The sequence below is a fragment of the Tasmannia lanceolata genome, unplaced genomic scaffold (assembly GCF_043159265.1).
Source record: "Tasmannia lanceolata isolate RefF3 unplaced genomic scaffold, GAP_Taslan_0.1 ptg000011l, whole genome shotgun sequence".
NCBI classification, from domain to species: domain Eukaryota; kingdom Viridiplantae; phylum Streptophyta; class Magnoliopsida; order Canellales; family Winteraceae; genus Tasmannia; species Tasmannia lanceolata.
The window spans coordinates 23006924-23034310 of record NW_027518688.1 but is presented as its reverse complement, the minus strand read 5'-3'; the positions used below and the strand labels follow the sequence as shown (position 1 = coordinate 23034310).

At 37.8% G+C, this 27387-nt stretch overlaps 2 protein-coding genes across 5 annotated transcripts; both read left to right on the top strand.

The window, feature by feature from the left end:
• Positions 1-4159: 4159 nt before the first annotated feature.
• Positions 4160-12342, top strand: LOC143886275 (protein RKD5-like). The gene is made up of 5 exons (XM_077390208.1): positions 4160-4299; positions 4539-4779; positions 8155-8402; positions 9429-9643; positions 11982-12342. The coding sequence occupies exons 1-5, from the start codon at positions 4236-4238 to the stop codon at positions 12183-12185; spliced, it is 972 nt and encodes a 323-aa protein (XP_077246323.1). The 5' UTR covers positions 4160-4235; the 3' UTR covers positions 12186-12342.
• Positions 12343-15662: 3320 nt separating this feature from the next.
• LOC143886676 (putative serine/threonine-protein kinase PBL21) lies at positions 15663-23916 on the top strand. Of its 4 annotated transcripts, none has more exons than XM_077390740.1 (5): positions 15663-15835; positions 16413-16597; positions 17309-17498; positions 21603-21994; positions 23209-23916. In XM_077390740.1, the coding sequence occupies exons 1-5, from the start codon at positions 15814-15816 to the stop codon at positions 23509-23511; spliced, it is 1092 nt and encodes a 363-aa protein (XP_077246855.1). In that variant the 5' UTR covers positions 15663-15813; the 3' UTR covers positions 23512-23916. The 4 variants fall into 4 exon arrangements, with proteins under 4 accessions (XP_077246855.1, XP_077246856.1, XP_077246857.1 ...); XM_077390741.1 differs by having other exon boundaries at positions 15695-15736; XM_077390742.1 differs by lacking the exon at positions 15663-15835 and adding an exon at positions 15849-16321 and having other exon boundaries at positions 23226-23395.
• The last annotated feature ends 3471 nt before the right edge of the window (positions 23917-27387 follow it).

Genomic DNA, 27387 nt, shown 5'->3' with positions numbered 1-27387 from the left:
GTCGCACATTTGCTTCTTTCATTTCTTTCTTTTCTCATTTTCGTTCAAACTTTTCGTGCATATGAAATCCAACATTTCGTTTCATTTTCAAGAACATTTCATCTTTTTGAGTCAAACAGTAAAACAGATAAGAAATATCAAAACAACATATAATCATATCCCCATCGCTTTCATTGAGAAAAGATACAAGTCGAGTTTAGCTATCACCTGCCTTATCATACCTGAGAAGTGGAAAATTGAAGATGCTTGACCTTGAAGATGACAACGATCAAGGAGAAGTGGGAATTTGCAGATACTTGACCTCGAAGATGACAACGATCAGAGAGAAGTGGGAATTTGAAAATGCTTGACCTTGAAGATATAAACGATCAGGAAAAAAAATGAGGGAAATAGTAACATGTGAATAGTTTTTATACATAATAACTGTTATTTTTACCGGGTATTACATTCTACCCCCCTTAAAAGAATTTCGTCCCCGAAATTCCTCTCTCCATACTCTCAGGAGAAAATGGTTCTACCCTAATCGCAACAACAAGCAATGGTTACATTCTGCATATGTAAGACGAACACACGGAGGATTAGATATATTTCAAGCTCGATCTATTGTCTATGTTTCATCTATCTAACCCCTTTCCTAAGACATCCCAAGACTCGTGCAACAAGGTTCCTCAGACTAAATCTGGTGGCTCTGATATTGTATGGTTCTAGGCTGCATCCATCCTGGTTTTATTTTTTCGCAGAAGACGCCTCTACACAGGGAAGGTGGGGATCTACACAAATAGCCCTAAAACTTTTTCTCTCCGCTTCTGGTGTGGGACCAACACACCCTACTAGAGGAGATACAACTCTAACACCAACTATAACGACCCGAATTTTTACTGCATGGATCGCTACGGGCAACAAAACATATTTATTCATATAATTACGCAGCGGGAGGTTAAAGTACATCCTGAATTTATAAAAATTCCAAGTATGACATATTTAAAACCTTTTTACAAATGATGAGATTGACTAGGTTCATTATTTCCGTATTTCCTCAAGTGGCTTTCACACTTTTCATAACTAAGGTTCCTCATTAACAAATATTCCCACATCCAAATTTTCAAATCATGGTGGAAAAAGTGGGTTAGGAGAGCAGGTATATAGAAGCTTCGACAAGTAGCTGAAATCAATAATAAGAGACAGTTCTATAAAAATATGCAGTATTTTGTCTAGAACATAATGAGTCAAAATTAATACTAACAGTACTTTTGGTAGAAACAATCAAACCAGATAGTGGAAAAAGAAACCAATTAAAATCCAATAATTTCCAACAGTTTTCATTTCCGAAGTTTCCTGTAACGATCAGCCTCCTCCACGTATTGACTGCTTTGGCCTTGGCCCGCTTCCGCTTTTGGGTAAGTCAACGGCTCAGAGGTACAAACACGTCATACGAGAGATATACTGTCACACATTTACTTCTCCCATTTCTCTCTTTTCTCATTTTCTTTCAAACTTTTCGTGCATATGAAATCCAACATTTCGTTTCATTTTCAAGAACATTTCATCTTTTTGAATCAAACAGTAAAACAGATAAGAAATATCAAAACAACATATAATCATATCCACATCACTTTCATTGAGAAAAGATACAAGTTGAGTCTAGCTATCACCTGCCTTATCAAACCTGAGAAGTGGGAAATTGAAGATGCTTGACCTTGAAGATGACAACGATCAGAGAGAAGTGGGAATTTGAAGATGCTTGACCTTGAAGATAAAAATGATTAGGGAAAAAAAATGAGGGAAATAGTAACATGTGAATAATTTTTATGCATAATAACTGTTATTTTTACCGGGTATTACAGACTGTCCATCGAAGTGTCCTATTATGTCCCACCAATCTAAGTAAACAATTAAATTTTTTTAAAAAAAGAGATAGAATGGCAGTCCACTATTAGTGTGTCTCTATGCATTTTCTTCAACTAAATTAAAAATTTATCTATGTTTAATCTATGTGTATAATAATGCTTGTAAACAACAAAACTAATCAAAGTTACATACACAAATATAATATATAACTATTATTAAAGAATATGATGCATAAAGAACAAAACCCCTCTCTCTTTTCCTTCGTGAAAGTATGAAATGAAACGACGGAAATGAGTGAAATCACATTCCCATCCGATTCATTAAGTGGTAAGAGAGGTTTTGACCAAAATACCCTTCATAGAACGGTTAGCATTAACAAAATTTGGAGGGTATTTTTGTAAACCATTTCGGATCGTGACTATCCAATGGGCATCTGTGGCGTGGCCATACATAACCCAAAAAATTTTTATCACAGATTTGATGATCTGAAATATGCCCATGGATCCTATTCATATGTTTAGATCCCGTTCATTAATGTTTCGATTCGGACGTGACACCCCTATTTAAATATGCCCTTCAGTTTGGACTACCTCTTTGTATAGAGTCAGGTTTATGAATCTAGGTTTTCAGAAAAACAGAAAACGAGAGATGATTTCTCGAATAGGTTGGGTAAAAGACGAAAGCAATAGTGGTTCATAATTACTAAGTCAGTCAGAAACCAGTTCTTTAACATGCAGCTATAAGACAAATATCGTTCTCAAGAAAGATTTCTCTTCATGGATAACTCGTGTCCTCACTTCTCTAACATTTGGTTATACTGGACAAATATCGTTACGCCCAATATTCTCAAGACCTTATTTGCATTTGTTGTAGGGAAATGTTATCAGCACTACTGTATTTTGATGAGGGCACTCACTTTATTAAAAGTACGGTATGGCCCGCTCCATAGGATGATCCAAACCGTCCATTAGATGGGCCACAGTCTAAATAGGTTGTGTCCCAAAACTTGTTTCCATAGGTTGATCCTAATCCTTCGATCTATAGAGGGTTAGGATCAACCCTCTAACATTGAGATCGGAAGGTTAGGATCAATCTATGGTAATGATTTTTGGGGCACACCCTATTTAGACTGTGGCCCATCTAATGGACGGTTTGGATCATCCTATGGTGCGGGCCATACCGCACTTTTAATAAAGTGAGGAGTGCCCTCATCAAAATACAGCAGTGCTGATAACATTTTCCTTTTTTTATATCACTAAGAAATTATCGTAGAAAATAAAATAAATAGCTAAAAAAATATTAAAAAATAGAAAAATAAAATTTAATAAATAAACAAAAAATTGAGAAATTTCTAATTTTTTAATTAAAAAAATTCTCTGATATATGGGAATATTTTGACTCTCGTGGTATTTTTGTCATTATGCTTTTACTTCATAATGGCATTTTTGTTATTTTCATAAAGGATGAGAATATTTTTGTCAATTCCTCCTGGCATAAAACTCCAAAGTTGGCCAACGGTCAGCTTTTATGCGAAAGAAGCAACCTGACAAAACCAGAAACCTGGAATTCTTTATACAAAACAAAAATTTCACAAACGACTTCTGCTTTCTAATCATTAGATATGTTACCAAAAATACCCTTATCTTATAAAGCATAAACAAGGATATCCCCTGTTCATGAAAATTATATGAATGAGACCAACTTTGAGAATGTCCAAACTACGCTTGGAAGAACTGAGTAGTGACAAATAATAGATAAGTCTAGTGAAGTGATATTAGCACTCCCTTGTTCAGGTAAGGATTGCTGATAGCCTGTGGGGAATTGTAATAGCCTTTACCCAAATAATAATTAGAAGGGATTTGCTAGGGTCCATCGCAGAAGGCATTTCACAGCTGGTCTGTCTCATGTCAGACCAGTTACCTCATGAATAAGATAACAGCTTTTGTCTCCATTCATGAGGTAGTTGGTCTGACATGCGACAGACCAACCGCGAAATGCCTTTTGCGATGGACACTAGCAATTTCCTAATTAGAAAGTGTAAACAAAGAAAGGAGTGTCATTATTAAAACAAGGGAATGCATATAATATTTCTCCCATGATTTTGACAGAAATTAGCCTGGGTCATTGTAGAGATTTCCCTCTAAGTTTGGTATCCTTCACTTTTAATCGTGAAACCCAAATGATACAAAAGAAAATTTTCTTCTCAGTGGGTGGGTTTTTTGGTATTTTCCACTTTTATTCATGAAACCCAAATAATAAAAAGCAAAAGAAAAGAAAAGAATTATATATACATATGAGTTGTGTATAAAAAGAACCTCTGTTGGGCTACTTCTCACCTTCCCCCCATTTCTTCTCTTCCCTTCCTTTGGCAGAATCATGTTTTCTTCATGGATTCCTCTAAACCCCCTCTTCTTTCTGCTCTTGCTGTCTTCAAAAACATCCTCAATGAAGGTAACAAAGTAAAAAAAAAATGTTGATATGAAACAGAGCCTAAAAATTTTCTTCTTTTTCCTCTGCATGCTGAAATATTCACTTTCCCATCTGGATTTATTTTCATATTGACATTCTGTTTGAAATTTTAATCTTTCTTATCTGGGTTTTTTCTCTAATCAATTTTCTGCTCAAAATTTTAAATTTTCATTTCTGGGTTTTTTTTAATACTCTTAACTGATTCTCTCTTCTTTCTGCAGAGCTGATCAGGAGTATACATGTCTACCGATTAGAAGATGGAAAGGAAAAAATTGTGGAGAGAGAATTTATGTTTTCTCCAAGTTCTTATGTGGAAATGGTAGCCCATCCTCTTATTAAATTTCCTAAGTATAGAGAGCTCTTTGAAGGGAAGATGATTGGTTTATGGCTCTGCATGCTTGCATTTGACATTGAAGTTTCTACCATTTCAGCCCCAATTCCTTCCATACTCACTATTTCGAGGTATAGCTTTTTTCTTTTCTTGCATTTTCACCTTTTCTATTTTTTATCAATTAAATGAGAAAGTGATGATTTCCCCTTTTTTGTCTTCGTTTCTTTTGTAATGAATTGAATATGTTGCAGCCTATGAAACAATAGGAAGCATGCAGGGCATTGCACTGATCATTTGAATTTTGCATGACATTCAGAACCTATGATTTAATTTTGAAGATTAATTAACAGCAAGACTTTAATACAGAATGATTATTAGGAAAATCGCAACATCATCTTGATGGTTTAACTCTTCTTTTTTTTCAATAGAGATGGTTTAACTTCTATTATAGCATTTATAAGAGGATGCGAAAAAACATTTTTTCAATCAGAGTTGAATTCATGTTTGAGAGATGATCAGTGGTTTGTATCTACTTTTATCCTTCTGTTAATTTGTGTAAGATCGGATGTTAATTTGTGTAAGATCGGGTTGGATTTGCCCAGTGGATTTTCTCAACAAGTGGTAGCGGATTTTCTCAACAAGTGGTATCAGAGCCGGGGCATGGCAACCCCAAGGATGGAAATAATCGCTCGAGGAAAATCTCAGTAACCCTGGTGTACCTTCGAGGACAGTGAAATTCCCTCGGAGAAGATCTCGTGATTCTCACGTTGCCGCCGTGTGGAGGGGCGAGATTATCCACGTTGCTTCCATGTGAAGGCGGAGATTGTTGGGGGTTCAACGCAAAAGCAAAAAGACCCCACGTCGGATAAGTTAAGTTGTGTGGATGAGCCTATAAGGGCTTGGGCACCCTCCCCTTAACGGCTAGCTTTTAAGGATGAGTTCTACCTGGGTCCCAACACAACCTATGAAACAGTAGGAAGCATGCATAGGAGTGCAGTAAATATTTGAATTTGGCATGAAATTCAGTACCTATGATTTAATTTTGAAGATTAATTAACAGTAAAACTTTAGTGGAGCTGAGAAGGAAGAAGCCAAAATACCCTCAACCAACTAGTTTATGGTTTTGCAGAACTGTAATGCAAGAAGAGAAGAAGAAAACTAGAGCCAAAACTCAAACTTAAGAATTCCAATTCATTTGTAAAAAAATGTCTCCCTCAAAATGTCTCATACATCTTTTATAATAAGAATTCTCATCCTAGCAATATTCTAAAACTAATCCACTAACATATAGCAAGATAGGTTTTCCAATAGACATTCTAGACTTTCTAAACAAGAGTTTTATTTGTGAAAAAAGTAAGCTAATTATAAAAGATAATCTTTCAAATAGTAAAGTTTCCTAAGAATCTTTTTCTGCTTGCTTTTTGGAATAACACTTTCCGTGTCAAGAGATGTGGTTGCATCAGACTTTAATCCACAATAATTACAAGGAAAATTGCAACATCATCTTGATGATTTAACTTTTTTTTTTTTGAATGGCGATGGTTTCACTTAGCCGACCCCAACTAGTTTGGGACAAAGGCTTTGTTGAGTTGAGTTGAGTTGAGTTGAGTTGGCGATGGTTTCACTTTTATTATAGCGTTTAAGAGAGGATGTAAAAACATTTCGTCTATCAGAGTTGAATTCATGTTTGAGAGATGATTTGTTCAGTTCTCATCATGAGGTGATCAAGATGAATATTGTATTCTCGGTCGTGTTATTAGATGCCTTCGAATTTCGTTATTCTATTATTATTCAAATCCATTACTGAGTTCACTTTGCTATGACAATGAAATACTTGCTGATTTTCTAGCGAATGGACTATATAGAATTAGGGAGTCTCAAATAAGTGTTAGGAGCCCTGCCGAGCCAATTTGACTTGGCCATGTTCCAACTTCCAAGTCAATGTAAGTGGTTTTGCACATTGATTGAAAGCTGTTAGGCCTCTGACTTCTTGCACCTCTGTTTTATCTTAGCTTTCTTTTTAATAAATTCTTGCTAAGTGAAAAGAAAAACACTGATCAGAAGCAATGATTTGTATGGCTTCTAGCTAGTCTTCTAATCATTTTAGCCTACTCATTGCCATGATGTATGAGTAGATTCTTTCCCTGGTTTCATTGGATCTAGCTTTTGCCTCATGGATATAGTGTGAGCTCAGTTTTTCATGCATGGCCACTGAATTGCAACTAGGCTAGTTCTTGATTGTGTTAGTGAAAAAGAAGCTGGGTTTGGTGTTAGGGATAGATGTAGACTATATGTATTGAATCCTTAGAGTCTCTGATTATTAGTTTTCCCGATGGCATTTAATCCATAATTAGAGTGTTTATGCAGCCATGTAGATTTCTCTCCACCATTTGGATGGTCATGATTTTGGGGATTGGTTTATTTGAGGAGGCTTCGCTTCATTAAGATGGATGGAGTCTGTTGATGTGGTGATGCTATCTTGGGCATGTATAACATAGTGATAGAGATCTTCATATCTACCACCTGACATCCAGATTTATCATTGTTTATGTCCATGATCCTTGCGTCTAGTTTCTGCCATCGATGCTATATGTGGGTTCGACTCCAATTGATACTTTTAAGTTTTAAGGTTCATCACGTTATATGGATGCATGCTATTTTGTTAACCTTAGGGAAACTGATATTTTTGAAACAAGTACATATGATTTCTTTTTTTATTGTAGACATCGCTACCTGGTGATATTAAGCCCACATTTGAGTCAGCTCTATTTTGTAGTTGTTTCTCGATGATTAACCAGTTGTGTGTATTTCAGAGATGACATTATTTTAGTTTTTTATTCTTTATCAGCACTTACATTAAACAAGAGAAACAAAAGGATATGAAGGTATGCAATAGCTATAGCAATGACCAACAGAGCACTACACAGGAATCACATCCCCTTATATTATATAAATCACCTAGTCACTTCAAATCTACAGCCAATTTGCTTCATTATTATAAGCATCAAGTCTCGGATAAGAATAAAAATCTGTAGGATGTTCTTATAGTTTTTTTTTGTTGACCCTTCCAAGTAAATGAAGGTAATTTATCCATATGGCTCATCAATTCAGGTTGGTAGGTTCCATACACTCTTTTTTATGTGGAATTAGTAGAGGTTGAGTATGGATGTCTATAAACGGTCTTTATAGGAGATATCATCTCTAAATCAACAACACTCTGGATTCCATCCTAAAATTTTACTTGCTTTTACGCATGAAAATCGTTATGTTCTCATCATTTTATTGTATAAGTAGGACAACATGTAAATTAAGTGAAAATATTAATCTTTAACTTTTGAATGCAAAATTGTTTCAGTTATTTTTCATGGAGTAATGCTTATGATTTGTCACTAAGTGTTATGATAACACCATAGGCAAAGTACAATCACTAATAGTATCTTAAACATTATCAATTATCATAACACCATATTGAATTAATATTGCAAAAAACTTATTTTATTTTTCAGAAACCCAAAATTGAAATCAATACCAACTTTGGCCAATGATCTTCAAAAAGTTTTCCAGTTGAGGTGCAGAACAGAAAGCAATGAGGTAGCAAAATTTGCTCCCGTGGAAATGTGCAGAGAGAAGAAAGATAATTCTTACCACTCAACAAGAACTGTGCCTATATTTCATGAAGATCATTACTCTCTTCCTCATCCTATTGCTGCACAGGGGTCACTTGGAAGTCAACAAACCGACCAAAGGGTACCAGGTTGGAATCTTTTTCTACTCGATCTTTTGAAAATTTCAAGAATACCTATATCCCCCCTCCTAAAGGAATGGTGAGATCCTAGTGGTCTCTGAAAATTGAAAATGGATTAGTTTCTGTCATACGCTACTTGACTGATGGAGACACCCATTTTCCTTGCTTCTATAAGAATGAAAATATTATCGTCCCCTGACAAACTAAATACCTATGTGACACGATAATCATATCAGCTTAAGATCCCTATACTGATGGTTTCCTTACGTTGGAGACCACTTGCAAGATACTGATAAAAGTGGCAATCACTAAGCCATTTTGCATACTATCACCAAAAATAATCTTGCTATTATGTTTTTTATCCACTACTTTTCTCTTTCCCTTCTCACTAATTATTCTCCTCTTCTTTAAGTCAATTCTTCTTTTTACATGGTTGTGAAGCTGCTATTTTCCAAGTTATGCTACACTTTCTAAAACACCCAACAAGTCAGTAAATGCTCAAATATTAAAACCTTAAAAGTGCCAAGATTTCAATATTTTGCCTGACTAGCCATGGGTCAACTTCATTTCTTTTTGAAAAATAAGCCAATAATATATGCTGTTTGCGAGAAAGACATGCCCATTCTTTACTAGAAAACAGTTAACCTGGAACTTTGTTACTTGTAAATAAGCTAATAAAGCTATAAACAGGTTTTCTATTTTTATATATTTCAGGCTATATTTCTTTGAATTTCTGTCATAACTCATAAGCATCTAGGTCTTTATTTTACAATTTTCTTTATAATTATAAACAAAACCCATGATTATATTTTAGACATTCCATAGTCAAGGTGGAATGTCTTGCTAGCATTGTACTCTTCGGCCCTTTTTTTTTTCTAATAAATTCTCACTACCGTTCAAAAATAAAATAAAATAAGACATTCCATTTATAATGCTAATTATTATCCTCACCATTTCATGCATAGTTGGTGATATTTTTGCAGAGTTCTTGTCTCTTGCTTACAGTTATCTAATAGTTTCAATGAACGATTGCAGATTTGGTTAAGACGAAGAAGAGGGCAGCCTCAGAGCACATAGCTAGAATTGCTCTATCTGATCTTGCTAAGTACTTTGACCTTCCAATCACAGAAGCATCGAGAAATCTAAAGGTTGGACTTACTGTACTTAAGAGGAAATGCAGAGAATTTGGTATTCCTCGTTGGCCTCATAGAAAGATCAAATCCCTTGACACTCTCATACATGATCTCCAGGTACTCTTTTCTCTCTTTTTTTATAAGGGGTTTGGCCATTTCTTTGTTGTTATCTTGATATTTGGCCCAAAATCTTTGTTTTTGTTTTCTCTTTCCTTCTATTTTCTTTAGTTACATTAAGCTTTTTCTTTCATCAACCGGTAGATCTTTCTTTCAGTGCAACCTGTAGAACACATCCTACTTCTGCACATAATGATAGATACTGTAAAGTTTCATAATAGACATAAGTCACTCTAAAGTGACAGGAGTATCCTTAGAATAAGGTCAGAACCCATCTCATTTCTGGACATACTTTTATACACACACACACACACACACACACACACACACACACACACACACACACACACACACATATATATATATATATATATATATATACCCTTGAAACTATAGAAACTGGCATGAATTACTGAAAAATGACAAAGTACTCTTTGAATAATTTTCTGTATGAACTAAATGGGATATATTAATGGTTATTTCCTCTCTTTTTCTTTGAAAATTTATCAAATGCATGGTAGCTTCAATTAGTTTCACCCAGGGAAGCAGGATTCGTACCTGAGGGTGGGGATTCGCGATTCCTTGAATCGCGAATCGGAATCGTGATTCGATTCGATTCCCTGATTCTAGGGAATCCCGAATCGATTCCGTCGGAACCCAGATTCCCACTTTTGGGAACCCCGATTCCCAATTTTGGGAACCTCGATTCCCAATTTATGGAAACCCAGATTCCCAGGCGATTCCCTGTGAATCCCCAGCGAATCCCAACTCCCCAGCGACTCCCGGCGATTCCCCGGCGATTCCCGATGAATCTCCGGCGAATCTCCGTCGACTTTCTGGCAAACCCACGATTCCCGCTTCCAAACATCCCAGGAGCCTTCGATTCCCGCTTTCGAATACCGAATCGAATCCCGCTTTCGATTCCCGCCCTGGCAACCTTAGTTTCACCATAAACTTTTGGTGGTTTTGGTAACTTGCTGCCTCGTTGTCTAGCTAGTATGTTTTTCACAAGGAGAATGCTGCATCACGACTTTTATTCCACCTTTATTAAGATGTTGTAATGGCTACTATTATTGAAGTTCTTGTCGATAAAATGAAGGTGTTTTCTTCTTCTCTTATTATTCCTAAACTAGTAATTGCAATTTGTACTTTCAACAGTCAAGTGTTTTCAGGATAACGAAACATGTTATAACAAATTTTGGAAAGTGAGGTTATCCTGATCATTTTACCAGTGACTAACAAACTCTATAGACTCAATATAATAGTGAAAATTTCATTACATATAACCAGTCACATTTTGCATTAGCGGGAATCTACATTTATGGAAGACTTCTATTAGGTCTTTTTCAGTAATGAAAGAACACAAACAAAGAGAAAAATTAAGATACAGAAAGATAGTAACCATTCAGTCTAGATTCACTCTCTGTGGACCTTCCTTTGGTCATTCCACTTATAAGATCATTTACTGGATGACCTCTTTGCACACTTTTATAAAAATAACCACGCCTAGATTGGCTTGGCCGGGCACTGTTACTCCATCCCTTGGAATTATGAAGCACAACGCCCTTCATTCTGGCTTTTATATTAGGTTCAAACCCCTTGCTAAGGGGAAATTTCACCACGAAACCACCATCAAAGTCCCAATCCAATCTTCTAGGCATATCTAGCTTCAGCCCTGTTGCTGGTTTTTGTTATTAACTCCATGTCAAAGTTTCTAGTGGCTCTCCTGAGGTGCCACCTAAAAGACCATTTTGTTTTTCAGATCCTAAGATCTTGGTCTACTAGCTTTTCAAAAAATTTGTTTGCCAAGCCCATTAACACCTCATACCTTTCACCAATAACCATGATTGAAGGTAGGATGATTAAGTTGCTTTCTTATAAGGTTCCTTCCAGATTTGAAAATTTTCTTTTTTAATATTCATCCCTTCATGTATTTCTGACAGGGAGTAATCACGCCTTTCTCACAGATATGTGTGGTGACAAGTACTTTTAGAATTTAGCCTAAATTATGTCAAGGAAACCATGTCTTGTTCTTTGTGTTCAAGCATAATTACAAACTTCTCTGAATAATTGAAAAATTATTGAAAAAATCCCAAATTTCTCGTGTATTATCTGTAAATCTAGTGAAAATTTCAAAATTATTGAAAAAGACATTATATTGAAAATTAAATTAACATCCTAACCCAACAAACACATGCACTGAACCATACTGCCATGCTTCTTGTTGTCTTATTTAGAAAAATATATCTTAGATGTAAGTGTTGTAAATAGAATAATATTTGCATTATTTCCCAAAATTTTCCCAAGCTCTTCCCAAATTTGACAGAAGGATTTACAGGAAGAGGCAGAGAGACAAGAGAGGGAGAACAAGGCGGCGGTCATGGCGGTGATGAAGAGGCAAAGAATGTTGGAGATAGAAAAGGAGGGCATCGAGACAATGCCGTTCATGGAGATACAAAGTGAGACTAAGAGATTCAGACAGGATGTTTTCAGGAGAAGACACAGAGCTAAAGCTCTAAACAACAACGACAACATACACTAATCCGGAGCACAGACATCACTAAATAAATCATTAGGACATAATTACAATAACAAAAACATGTGACCAGAATAGCCCATCATTTAAAATGTGAAAAAAAAAATCTTACTTTTGTGATCTTTGCTTTGTGCTTCTAATGAAAATTTCAAGTCTTTTATCATTAAGTCTAATAGCATCCTCTACTTTTACTCTAAACAATCAGATTTATGGAGGTTTTGATCAGTTTTCTTCTTAAATAGAGGGATATTTACATATTGCATGATTGATGATTATGACTGGAACATGATCAGCCATGACTCAGTATATATTTGAAGTGGGACCTAATGAGTGTCTCCTATGGCTCTAGTAAAATATACAGCAAATGATGTCGAAAATTTATAAAATCGGTGTCATATGAAAGATAATTCCGCGTAGAATAAAAGTGGTGAAGACATCATTTACATTTAATAACTACACCACACTGGTGCCAATAATGAAAATACTATATAGAAGTCAGATTTTAAGGATTTTTGACCTTCTACTGCAAAATGAATACTGCAGTTACACTCTGAAATCCAAATTCAATGAAATTTTGATCACATCCTTTCGACCCATTAAGAATGCTTAAGTAATAGGTAGGTCCCAATTTTTTTCAACTTCTTTTACTTTGCGAAAATTTTAATCTGGAGAAAAAAACTAGCCAGATGTGAGGAAACTCATTTTGTAGGAATAATATTTTCAAAACTTACTGTTTTGGTATCTTCCACCCTTTCTTTTTATTTAGTTTATAGAACTTACAATGAGGTGTGAGAACTGATGATGTTCTAAATGAAAGGAGAGTGATATTACAAGATGCTTTAACACAAGAAGAGGAGTGAATGAAAGTTTAAATCCTGCATTAATGTTACTTAGACTCTTCATCAGGTTGGGTCACCTGTGAAATGCCTTTCCACGAAATTTCGTAGCAACTCCCATCAAACAGTGTGAATTATTTGATTAATGGCTTCCAAATAGACAATTAAAAAGAAATATGCAACAATCAACAGATTTATTCAACTAATCACAAATATGAGAGAAATGGATGAAGGATTTTGGAATCAAACTGAAATCATGTAAAGGGCTCTAATGAAGCTTCACATACAATTCTTACATTATCTATTATTATTCAATGAAGGAAATCCTTCATATATGAGAGGTGGGAAAGGGACCAAATGCAAGAGGGTGTGGTAAGTACTAAAGGAAAATGATATCCACTCTCATCCAATTGGTAATGGCACTCTTCACTTTATTAAACACTTTTTTTAATGGGCCATCTTACTAAAGGATTTCTTTATAAAAGAGCAAATCTTTTGAAAAAATAAAGGAAACAATCATGGCACTAGTCACTTGATCAAACATGATAAAAAATGTCCTTTAAGATGTCTTTAATTAAAGGATGGGCGCTACTTAGGACCATCTTTGGGACTTTTGGTTGAGCTTTTTACCGTAAAATGGGGCCGGGTTCAGGTTGATTTCAATTCATTTTTTAGCAAAAGCTCCACCTGACCCGGCTAGGGCTGGCAACGGGGCGGGTCGGGGCCGGATGTTGGGTCCCCTACCCCTTCCCCTTTGCGGGGAATTTCCCCCCTCCCCTTCCCCTCCCCTCTGCGGGGATGGTGGGGAATCCCCTTCCCCTCCCCGCGGGGAATATCTAATCCCCTTCCCCTCCCCGCATCCTTCGGGGACAAAATCCCCGCCCCGCCCCACTCCAACATCACCCCCTCTTTAGTCATTGATACACTGATTATGGGTGTCCCTAATCAACTTGATGCAATTTCAATATATAAAAATGTTACAATCTAACATACTTGTAGACGAAGGAGATATATTTCAATATAGCAAAATCCCTTAAAGTACTGAGTTGACTCTTGAGTGCCCTCGCAGCAGTCGCACCAACAGGCGTTATAAACCCAAATAGATGCCTGAGCAATGTTCAAAGGCTTGGGAATCACCAAAATGCAAAAAGTGAACTGTGTCCCTAACCTGAGCAATGTTTCTTTCATGGGAAGGAATTAAGGAAACCCTAAGTCCCTAACCAAAATAAAAATGCAATTTATTATTTTATTATTTTATTTTCGCCACCGATGTTGGCACTACGATTTTTTGATAATGGCATATACTCAGCTTGTCTTTATTATTTCAATATCTGTCAAAAGGTTATTATAGTTCCCAAAATGCTCTCAGAAGCTAATTAAAAGGAAAAGACAAGCTAAGTTTATGTTTGGGGAAATCTTGTAGCCGATCCACAGAGTTTCTAGTAGTTTTCCTAAAAAAAAACACTTAAAAATATACAAAAAAATGGCATTGATTAACGGGGCGAGCGGGGAGGGGAGGGGACAACTACATCCCATTCCCCTTCCCTTCCCCTCCCCGCACCGGGGAATTTTTAAATTCCCCTTCCCCTTCCCCTATCAAATCGGAGAATCCCCGCCCCAAACAGGGCGGGGCGGGGCGGGCGGATCCCCTCTTTTTCGGGTGAAATTGCCAGCCCTAGACCCGGCCCAAATTGGACCTGAGTTAATTTTTGTACACTGGAATCTTGTGAATAAAATCTCCATTCCGCATCAAAATTATACTCTCATCGGAGCCGTTGATTTTCACATACCTCAATCTTGTGAATGAGACTTCATTTTGGAAATTAGACCCATTTGGGCATGGATCTACTGCCACGTGTACAGTGATCGGCTCTATGAATATGGCGGGCCATCTCACGTGGCACCTATTACCAAACATTATGGGACGCTATAGTAATGGCTGCTGATAGTGGCACTACCCTGTTTTGATAATTGCACTAACACATGTTGTCTTTTATAATTTAAACTGCTGTAAAAGGTTATTAAAGTTCCTAAAAAGCTATCATAGCTAATAAAAAGATAAAAGACAAGCCAAATTTGTGCAATTATTAAAACATTGTAGTTCCAATATCAGTTGCCTACAAGTTCATTTTTTGTTCTCCAAAACCTAGTGGTGCAACGGGTTGGGTCGGGTTGAGGCCAACCCTAACCCAACCTGAGATAGAATTCCCTCAACCCTAACCTAACCTAAGCTTCAGGTTGACCATGGTCAACCCTAACCCAACCTGCCTCTAAATCTCATCAACCCTAACCCAACCTATCTAACCCGAAATCAGGTCGGGTTGACTCAAGTTCACCTTGGACCAAACAGAAAAACACAACAACCCAAAGAAAATCAAGATAAAACTAGAGAACGGAAGTCAGGTTTGGGTCGGGTTGAGTTACCAAAGCGTCATTGCATCAACCCTAACCCAACCTGAGAAAATGCCAACCCAACTTGAGCCAAAATCGGGTTGAACAAGGTCGAGCCCGACCAAAGTTGCACCCCTACAAAAACCATCCATCTCAATTGGTAATAAAAAGGAGTGCCATTATTGAAACAAGGGAGTGTGGTTACCAACTCCCTTCCAGAGGATGAAGAATAAATGCCATTTAAAAGAGAGAGAGAGAGAGAGAGAGAGAGAGAGTGGCAAACAGTCATTGCAGTGAGAGACCCACGAAGAACAAAGGGGAGAAAAAAATGTACGGAAGAAGGGTCACTTTCTTGGGCCTTTTTTTTTCCCTTCTTTTACACCCACTGATATCGGAAGTGGGTTTCAATGGTTTTGTATGTTTTGCCAGGTATGCTTATATATTTGTAGAAAAGTGGGGATCAGAAAAAAAAAAGAAAAAAAAGAGGGAATTTTCCTTGAATGTCGAGAATTTGGGTTTTTTCCACCCACCCTCTTTATTTTTAATTTATTTTTTGTTATGGGGTGAACCATTCTCCGTTTTTCTCTCCGAATAGCTCTCCAGTTAGACTAGGGTTTTTACAATTTAGGGCTTTTTCGGTTAGAACATTCAAATTCTGTCATTTTAGTCAATTTTAGCAAGAATTTGATTTGGGTCATTTTTTGCGGTGAAATAGGGCTTATGGTTGAGTGAGAGATGAAAATGCAATCTGGGTTAGGGTTTTGTGAAGCAGAAATGGGTTTGTAGTGTAGTTATGGGGTATTAGGGTTAGGGTTTCTTCTCTCATTCTGGAAATGAGTTGTTTCTTTTGCAAGTCTTCTCGCCTCAAGGAAGAAATTCGACCTAAACCTCGTTTTAGTTTGGCTTCCTCTTCGCGTAATCCTTATATCTCTCTTTCGTTTGATGATTCTCTAGCTTTTTTATGCATTTTGGTTATTTTTTTGTTGAAATTTGGTTGCATTTGCAGAAAGTGGAAGGGGAAAGCCATCTTTTGAGAGTAACGGGAAGACCAGTGATGTTAAAAAATCCAGTGCTGCTTGTAGCTTTACGTTTCGTGAGCTTGCGACCGCCACGAGAAATTTTAAGGCTGCGGATATGATTGGGGAAGGCGGTTTTGGAAGGGTTTATAAAGGGCGCTTGGAAACAGGCCAGGCAAGATTTTTTTGTTATAAATTTTTTTACAAAAAAGAAGATATTTTTGTTGTGTATTTTATTGAGTTGTTGAAATGTACTTGGAATTGTTTGCTAGTGTTAGGGAATTTAGGGATTGGATGGCTCGCAAAAATAATTTACAAATAATCTAATATTCAAATGGTTTTTTGATAGAATCTTATATGTGAATATGATATTGAATAGAATCTCGTTTGCATATAATCTTATATGGAAATGGGTTTGAAGTTAAATATGATTTTTTGAAAAATAATGGTTGCCCTTGCTTTAGGAATGATGAACTTCTTGGCTTCAAAAGAGGCCTTAAATTCCCATTTTAGTGTAAGATTAAACTCTATCTTGTTTGCAAATAAGTTTCAATGTTGGGTGCATCAAAAGGGGCCCTTATTCTTTTGATCAGTGTTTGTGGAGAAGAAAACTGTCTCCCAATTTCATGCTACGAAGAAATAATAACCTCCTTACATACAATAAAATATTTGTTGCTTTTCAAAAAAAAAAAAAAAAAAACGAATCTCCTTTCATAGAAGATGTAAAAATTTGAGGAATTCTTGGAATGGTGCTTCTTTTTTTAATTTTGTGATGGCATAATTTATGGGTTTCATTGAAATCAGGAGTTGATATTGTTGGATTCTTTCCTTCCATGTTTGATTGATTATATAGAATTATGTTCTAACAATTGTTTCTTACAAGCAGATTGTAGCAATCAAACAACTCAATCGGGATGGTCTTCAAGGAAATCAGGAGTTTATTGTGGAGGTTCTCATGTTAAGTCTTTTACACCATTCTAATCTTGTCAACTTGATCGGATACTGTGCCGATGGAGATCAACGGCTCTTGGTTTATGAGTACATGCCCATGGGCAGCTTGGAAAATCATTTGTTTGGTACATCCTTCATCTAGAAAATTAGTTTCTGCTTCCATTTTCATTTTACAAAATTTCTAACTCATCTGTTTCTTTCTGAGTCTTGATTCTCATTTTCATTGGCGTATCCTTGTTTTTGTTCTTCCTTTGCTTGATTGTTGATTACTTGTAGATTATTTTTCGTTTATTAATCTTGTTTTGATCAAGAGCTGGAAGGCATGATGGAATATGTTACTACTGTCTTATGAGCATGGTTTCAAATTTCAGTTTCGGAATGCGTTTAGGTCCTCACCGAAATTTCGAAATTTCGGCTGGAATAAAGTAACATTTCGGGTATTTACGATTTTGGTTTCAGGGTTGACCGAAATCAAAAAATTTCAGATTTCGGTTGAAATTTAAAACCATGCTTATGAGTACAATATATGTGATGATTTTCTTGTCAGTTTCTTTTTCCACTGGTTCAATTACTTACAATTTCTACTCAAAGTTGCAATTCAGAATATGAGTCAACGTGAAGCAGGGGCAATGACCAGTATGATAATTCCTTTTCTGTTACTTTAGTGGGAGTGGTACCCTACATGCTATTTATGGAGACCCATAGCTTTTTATCCTGCCACATTATTGGAATTCAAACTGTAGTATGACTTCAATTAAATAGGTGTGCCTTATTAAGAAATCTAAGTATATTGTTGTTTTGGTTTTTGGTGAGTAAAGCCTCGCATAAAAAAGATGGAATCAATCAATTATATATTGGATGCTTAGTGAAAGTCTCAGGGAAAAAGAGGGAGGACAAAGTTGCGGGTTTGGATATGTCTGTTCTAGTCTACAAGAAGAAGCTGCAACCATTGACGCCAAAAAATCTGTTACACCATTGGCATCCCTGTAGATGTGGATTACCTTCCAATGCTAGGACTGTTGATGATGCACCTTGCAGTCATGTGTGATCATTTACTTGTCTTATGGTACAATGTTGTTTACATGGATGGACCCTTAATATGGTGCAGGAGCAGAGAGATCACTAATTCAGCAAGCTAATATGGTGCCCCAATGAACAGCAAAAGACAGAACGAACATGACCATTTCCTTAACATCCCCAGTTGCTCTTAGAAGAATCGTCAAAGTTGAATCTAAATCACCTTTGATTGGGTAGGATCCACTTCACTTAAAAAGATTTAAGAATGCAGATTAGTGGGTGATGCCAAGCATGACTGGCAAAAGCGATCTCCGTCCTTCGAATTGAACCTAGATTCAATCTTCTTCGTCTTTGTCTTTGTCTTCTTTTTTAGTAATTTGTAGGAAATTTGAAGCTCGACCCTTACCACGAGTATGGGGACGCAAGGGCTTGATCAAGTGCGGAAGATTGGAGTATGAAATTCTTGCATTCAACAAGAAATAGAAAAGAGATGAGAGAAATGGAAGACGGCTAGAATCACTAGCTTGCTAGTCCAATTTCACAAGAAAGGAGATGAGATACAAGAGGAGCTAACTTTCTCTCAAAAGAGGATGTCTATTAATTTTTAAATCATCAAAAACTCGAAATGACATGTTATGGGGGGGCTTTATATAGACTAGCCTATTACAAGCAATGTTCATGATATCCCTAATCAAACTTAGCTTTTCCCCCAAAAAAAAGAACTTAATGATGTCGCACTTCACCACCTCCCAGCAATACTAAAAGAAAGCCAAGCAGAAACTAGCTGGCTCCGGCTCCGGGGCTTGATCCCTACTAAGGGCGAAGAGCTCAACTCTGGTCTCCTCCTTCACAAGGTCTTTCCAGATAATCATGGTCTAACTCATCAATTGGGGCAAATTTGACTCGATCCAGTCTTGGGTGCCCTGCTTCGTTTGAAGAGTATAAAGCTTTGTAAAAAATTAAAAATCCACAATTTCTTTTGTGATCTCCTCACTTTGCCTATCATCAACCATCAAGGCACTAATCTGGTTTCCTCTTCTTGCACTGGCAATCTCAGCCTCCAGGATATTTCTTCTTGCAACACAAGACTCTTGAACTCCTCCTTGAGAGGTCCCATCTCCTCCACTTCCTCCCTACCCGCAGAAACCAATTCTCTCCTTTTTAATCTCTTGGATCTTAGCAAGCAACCAAGCTCTCCTTTCCACCCTGCTGCGTGGGTTGTCATTTAACTTGACTTTCACATACTGTAATTTCGGGTCAATCACCGTGTTACTGTACCAGAAGTAATCCTTTGCATCCATCAATTGCACAACCGATCTTTCATTTTAGACACTTCGAACCAGGCTAGTTCAAAGTGGAATGGAGCATGGCACCACGATTCCAATCTAGGGTCCAACAAAATTGGAAAATGATCGGATAAGGTATGCGGTAAGGGACTCTAACATGAGTCAGGGAGGAGAGATATCCATTGAGAACATAAGAGGAATCGTTATACCCTGCTCTTGCTGGCATTTATTGACCAAGTAAACTGGACCACACTCAAAGGAAGATCAATGAGCTCCTATCTGTTAATAAAGTCCGAGAACCCAACCATGCTTGCCGTGCTCCTGCTACTGCCCGCTCTCTCATCAACATATTTGGTAACATTAAAATCCCCTCCAATACACCAAGGATGTGACCACCTGATACTCATCCCATCTATCTCTTCCCAAAAAGACGCTCTACCGGCCCATCAATATTGGACCACAAACAGCCTTGAAAGTCCACAAAGAGTTATCTGATACCCTTGTGACGACCACTGTTACCGAAAATCATCCCTTAAACTAATCAATCAACCCGAATATGGCACTATCCCACATGAGCAGAATCCCTCCTGCTTTCCCTGAGCATCTAGAGCGGCAAAATCCCAGCTTGCCTTGCAACCAATCTCCCTTAAGGTCCACCTACACATACAATCCCTCTTAGTTTCCTGAATACACAGGATATCCAACTTATATTTAATCAACAACTAGGTTACATGGGCCTTCTTCTCTAGAGTGCCCAAACCTCTGACATTCCAGCTAATGACCTTCATGATGTAATAAGTAGCTAGAACACCCCCCATGAATATTACTCCCACCACTTCTGCCTCTTCCCCTGCCTCTAGGTTTTGCTTGAAGAGGGTCCATCGTACTTTACGGATGTTTGAAGGAGAACATTTCCTTAATAATCCTTCTTGTATTCTCAAATCTCACTTTCCCCAGAGGATTTTGCATCTGGAGGTCTTTTAAGTTCTTGTATTCTCAAATCTCACTTCCCTTAAGGACCAGCCCATGACCCTGCTCATTTCAATTATATGATTCAGATGCAACTCACTCAGTTCAACCTATAGAGCTTGCTAAACGATAGGGCTGCAATCTATTTCTGCACTTAGCACTATTTCCTTACCACATCTCCAAATGGCTGCCCTCTTGAAGTTGACATAACATATCTGCATCGCACACACCTCCAATCCCCTATCTTTCTCCTTTGCTCAGACAGCGCCTTCTCATATCGCTTTGCCTCCTTATGACACCCTACAGCACATATATTCCTGTTCCCCCCCATGCTCCTTGAGATCTCATATTTCCTAGAAGCCGTCAAGGGAGGATTTGTGTGCTACCTGTGGATGGTTAAGTTGTCATTGGCACTCTTTAAGTTTGTTGCTTGGACTTTGGAAGCCTAGGAGGTGCCGGTTGAGTTGTACATGCACTTTGCACAGTTTGAAATTATTTTTTTCTGCTCAAAACTTTAGATCACTCGTAATGAAAGAAATTTAGAAATTTCTCAGTCAACAATCAAAAGACAACATAACTGAAATGGCATATAGAGTAATCCTCTTCCAATTCTTTCAATCTTTAAATGGGTTCTTGTTATTCCCTCATGATTAGTCATTTGCATCATTCTTTAACGAGAAATTGAGGTGTTTGGCCTTGTAGTCTTGTAGCTTGTCCTTGGCATTATGTGTAGTTCACTATTTGCAGACTTGTATAGATGTATGCACCTATGGATTGTGATTTTTTATTTGTAGATGTTGTATTATATATTTCTATTTTTATTTGTAGTCGCTATTGAAACATTCTTTGTTCTTTTCTATGACCAATGATTGATGAAAGTTTCCTTATAAAAGAGTTAGGGATAAATGTATAAAATGTCTCATCACTGAAGTGTCACTTGTAGTTTTCTTCGTTCAGATTTACAACCTGACAGAGAGCCACTTGGATGGAACACGCGGATAAAGATTGCTATTGGTGCTGCTCGAGGACTTGAGTATTTGCATGTCAAAGCGAATCCACCTGTTATTTATCGGGACTTGAAATCTGCAAATATATTGTTGGACAATGATTTCAACCCTAAGCTTTCTGATTTTGGACTTGCTAAACTCGCCCCAGTTGGTGATAAAACTCATGTTTCAACAAGGGTGATGGGAACATATGGCTATTGTGCCCCGGAATACGCCATGAGTGGTAAGCTGACCCTCAAGTCTGATGTATATAGCTTTGGTGTGGTTCTGTTGGAGCTGATCACAGGAAGGAAGGCAATCGATAGTTCCAGGCGAGTAGGAGAGCAGAATCTAGTCACTTGGGTAGGTTACTGCTGCTTTGATAGTCTTGTTGGTTTTGAAACTTTTTGCACTTTGCATAATTTTTTTATGGAAATGATATTAGCACAACCATGTTTTTATAGTTGCACTAATCCATCTTGTCATTTATTATTTAAGAGCTGTCGAGGGTTACTACAATTCCCAAAAAGCTCTTACAAAACAATTAAAAAGGAAAAGACAAGCTGCGTTTGTGCAATAATTAAAGAATGGTTGTGCTGATATCATTTCCCTTTTCTTATTCTTAAGAAATCTCCATATGATCTGGGAAATAAACTTTGGCTTTCTTGTGTTCTACACTTACCTGCCAACTAGAGCATCCGGCTGGAACCATATGATCTTAATTTTGCAAGCCTTATGTCTGAACTTCTACTGCAAAATGCTTGATCCTGATGAATATGGTTGTTTATGAAATTTGAAGTGCATCATACAAGGTCTATTTTGTGTTTTCTTGTGTGCTTCCAAATGTGTGCTGCCTATTTCTTTGTTTGATGTGCTGATATTTGCAGTCATCTGTAAACATTCTCTAATATTCTTAATGACAACTTTCTAGTAAATTTTAAGTTTGTATTGATCTTCGTGGGTTGTGCTAGCAGTTTTCATAAGAACCCATGTTATTAATTTAAAAAAAAATAAGAACCCATGTTATTGGAAATTCCTGGAAATCACATTATCTTTGGAATTTTGAATTTCTAATCAGTTCATGTTGTTTTAAAAATTTATTTTATCAGTTTCTGTTGTGTTGTTTTGGCTAGGAACATAACAGAGAACATGACCTTGGATAGGAGAGAATGGAAAAAAAAATGATCCATGTAGACGAACTCAACTAATTTTTGAGCCAAGTAGATTCTTTCACCTTCTTCATGAAAATTTTCCGAAGGATTCATTTAGCCGACCCCAACTAGTTTTTGAGTTGGGTTGAGTTGAGTTTCTGTTTTGTTGTTTGATACCTTCACACTTGCCGGATTCTTCCAAGGTCATCATTTAAACTAGATTTTTCCAAGTAGCAATTAGACTGGAAGGGAAGGACCTTTGTAAGATAATATCCAAGATTCGTAAAAAAAATTGTGGTCCTGGAAACACGCTTTTAAGTTAAAAACAATCCACAAGAGCGTTTATCTATTCTATTACAGTCCAAAACATGAGCCATCCAAAGTTCCGAACTACATGTTAACTTGTAGCATATGTCTCTGTTTCAGTCTCGTCCTTTTTTCAGGGATCGGAGAAAGTTCATACACATAGCTGATCCATTATTGCAAGGCCGATACCCAGTCCGATGTTTCTATCATGCAATTGCCATCACGGCAATGTGCCTTCAAGAGCAGCCCAATTTTCGCCCCCTTATTGGTGATGTTGTTGTTGCACTCGAGTATTTGGCGTCTCAACCATACACCTTTGAAGACGGTGTGAAGCGCAGTCCCCAACCATCATTGCCTTCCCAGCGGGCTACTGGCACATTTTCTCAAGAACCCGGCAACAGAATTAGCTCTGCATCTGTCTAATCATGGTGACAAACAAATTAAGAACTTTGATTATTGGTTTTTACTACAACAAAAGGCAAAGATCTTTTCATATTTGAAGGCAGGGAGGAAAGATAAGTAGATATTCAGTTCTACATGTGTGCATGTGTTGATTGGTCTGATGCTTGATGTAATGTTAATCTATGCATGTAATGAACTGTTTTGGTGTTACTGTTTGGGGAAGACTACAGAGGGATCAGATTTTGAATGTGGGGGTGCTGTCAAAACTGATGGAGATGGAAGAATGTGAGAGAGACTTGGGCCTATTGTATAGTAAGGATCACATGCCCTCTCTGTAAGAAGACACTACTGTATTCCTTGAAGGGGTTCCATGATAATATTTACAGAATTCTACCGTTTTATGATGTACTTACATGAACTGTGTTATGGCTTTTCTTCAAAGTTGTTTTACATTTCGGGTATGGGATGCGTCCTTCAGTTGTAACAGCCATTGCATCATCCTTGGACTACATGATCTACACGACCCATAAGGCCATGAGTGATTTGGAGATGATCTTCCCCTAGCCCAAAAGCAATGCAGTCACAAAGCTCTTACCCTCCAGTTGCTCCTCTCTACTGACCTATGTGCCTGGAACATGATGGTTGCTTCTCTTTCTGCACCTTCTTTTGCAAGCTTATCAGCCTCTTCATTCGATGTACGATGCTTATGCTGAAATTTTGGGGCGATAGTTGCAACTAGATCTCTAATGTTTGAAGGGATATATGCAAACACCCAAGGACCCAATGCACTGTTGCTAGCCCATGATATTGCGTTTGACGAGTCACCTTGGGCGCCCTTGCAAAAAGAAAAAAAAAACAGCGCCCTTCATTCTAGCATTCCTTGGCACCTTCAATAATTATTTGACCAATTCCCATGATTTGTGAACCACCAGAATCCCCACAATAATGCTCATGCTTCTGCGCAATTTAACAACAATACCCTATTGCTCCAGGGTATGACAGGAAGATAGTTGCACTTGAATCCCTGAATACACCAACAATGCTCACTTGTCCCGAGCTTCCTTTTGAACTTCCATCAAAGTTTAATTTGATCCATCTACTTGGCTTGGTGCCTCCTTACCAATGCTGCTCCACACAATGATATTAGCTTTAATGTCAAAAGCTAAACTTCCCTCCCTAGTTGTCTTTGATCTTTGAAAATATTGTTATTTCTTTCCTTCCAAGGTGCCAGATCAACGCATAGGGGACCAATTTTCTCATGGCCTACCAACCTCTCCAAAGTGTCTAAGGCTCCATTCAAAGATTATGGTCTTGATAGACTTTGGGAATGTTTGCTAACACCAAAGCTATTGATTATCCTCATCCAAAGTCGAGATGATACTGGACAATGGACAAGATGGTCCTGTGCCTCTTCTTCGCAACAACATAGAACACATTGACTAGCCATCTGCCTTGATAAATAGAACCTTTTCATGCATGATTTTATCTGTAAGTACTTATATTTCAATATCCTTGGATTTGCTAGGCAATTTTGCATAAAGCCATTTTTGTGGCTCAATTTTGCAGAAGGTAAAATTGGGCTCCTCACTCTTTCCACTCGATTTTGCGGCTCAGTTTTCAAAATTGTCAACTCCAGATTGAAATTCTAGGATCCAACACATAAAATGTTTGAACTACGGGTGCATCTTGGGTTGAGCTCAACCCGAACCCAATGGGTTGAACACGATTTCATCTTGGATGGGTTGGCATTTCCTTCAGGTTGGTTTGGGTTAGGGTTGGATTCCAACCCAATTTAATTTCGGGTTGGATTAGGGTTGAGAACTTGGGCACTCGACCTGAACCTTTCCCCCTAATCCTATCGTGATTTTCAAAATCTTAGGTTCATGGTTTCTTTTATGAGTAATGATAAAATGAAGGCGCCCTTCCGAAAATCAGCTACAAGGGCCCTCCTATTGGTTCATTTCAGCAAAGCGCATTTATGGGAAAGCCCTCCTCGACCTCAGTCTAGGGTTGAGGTAATGCCACACCTTGGGTTAAGCTAGGATTGGCCTTTACCTTACCCAACCGGCCACGAGTTGCACCCCTAGTTTTTTTTAACCAAAGGGTGGAATCAAAATAGGATGGACGACACATGGCGTAACCATATGGTCTTGCCGTTCATCAGCACCTTTCTTCATGATGATTAAGCTCCATTGGTGCATGGACGACACATGGCGAGATTTGGGAGTCGCGCCGTATTTATGTCCCATCAGATTATCCTAAGAACAATTTATCTAAGGATTTCTTTTCCCATCGTGTGTGGGGGTTCAACTCGGACAGGGTTGGAGGCCAAGAGCCAACCCTAGTCTCACCTGAGGTGGTAACACCTCAACCCTAACCTGACCCGTGCCTCAGGTTGAGAAAGATCAACCCTTACCCAACCCACATCTAAATCTCACAACCCTAACCCAACCTGCCTCACCCGTGTTTCTAAATCGGGTCGGGTTGGGTTCAACCGTTCAAGTTGGCGTGGGCAAAAAAAATATAAAAGAAACCATAAACCTAAGATTTTAAAATCAAGATAAAATTAGGGAGAAGGGATCGTGCAGTCTTCATATGGTACATCTAAAACTACTCCCGGTGTGCCTTACCAAAGATTTGACATTATTTCCCAATAATCAATACAAATGAGCTTCTACAAATTTGACAAAGGTCCACGCCTAACAAGAGAGGTAAAGTTCCATCGGGTTAAGAAAGGCCCTGTTTGTATTATTGCAAGAAATTTCGGGAAAAGTTTGGAAAGGGAATTCTTTTAAAATTTGGCCCTGTTTGTATTGTAAGAAATTTCGGGAAAAGTTTGGAAATGGAATTCTTTTAAAAATTTCTTACTTTTATACACACTAAGAAAATAACTCGAACCAACCCTATTCAAATTTTATTTAGAGCGACCATCAATTTATGATGATATCCTTCTAAATTGACCATAATTATATCATGGGATTTACTAGGGTCTATCGCAAAAAGGATTTCGCGGAACGTGTGTTGCGTGAGAGAGCCGCCACATAGGCTCACTTTCCAACAGATTATGTCATTATTCATGAGGTGGCTGCTCTCTCAAGTAACATATGTTCCACGAAAAGCCTTTTGCGATGGACCCTAGCAAATCCTTTATATCATTTAATTTCTCTCTAAATCGTGGAAACAAAACAAATTCCCAAGGAAAAAAATTCAATCAGAAATGCTTTTATAAGAAAATCATTTCCGACAAATTTTTTTCTTGGGAACGTTTTTCTTTCCACGATTTATAAGGGAAATGATAAATGATTATGGTTAATTTGGAAGGATACCATTATAAATAAAAAGAAATGATATCAGCACGACCATATATTCTAATAGTTTCACCGTCCAGCTTGTCTTTTCTTTCTTAATGGACTTGTAAGAGTTTTTGGGGAACCGTTATAACCTTTTGATATCTCTTTGTTTTTATAGGTACATAACCAGAATTTTAAACGAAATAGAATTACAATCGGTATGACTCCATTTAAGGGTGTCAATTTTGGCTCGGGCTCGGGCTCGGGCTGGGAAGCTCGCTCGAGCTCAGCTCGAATCCTTAATGAGCCGAGCCGAGCCCGATTTAGGCCAGGCTCGGCTCGGCTCGTTAAGAATTTAATATTGTGGACCCCGATCCGAGATAGGCGGCGAGGGAACGGGTCCCAACACCCTCTCTGGATCATCCACGTGTGTGGAGAGCTCTACCAAGGAACTCTAAAAACGGATGCCACCCTCATAGCATAGCACGAGTGGCGATATAACTAAAAAGAGATATGTCTCGATCCGGAGCCAAGGCTCGAAACCAAGACATACCTGAAATAAACTCAGAGTCGCCATCCATGGATATGCCATGGAACCCTAAAATCA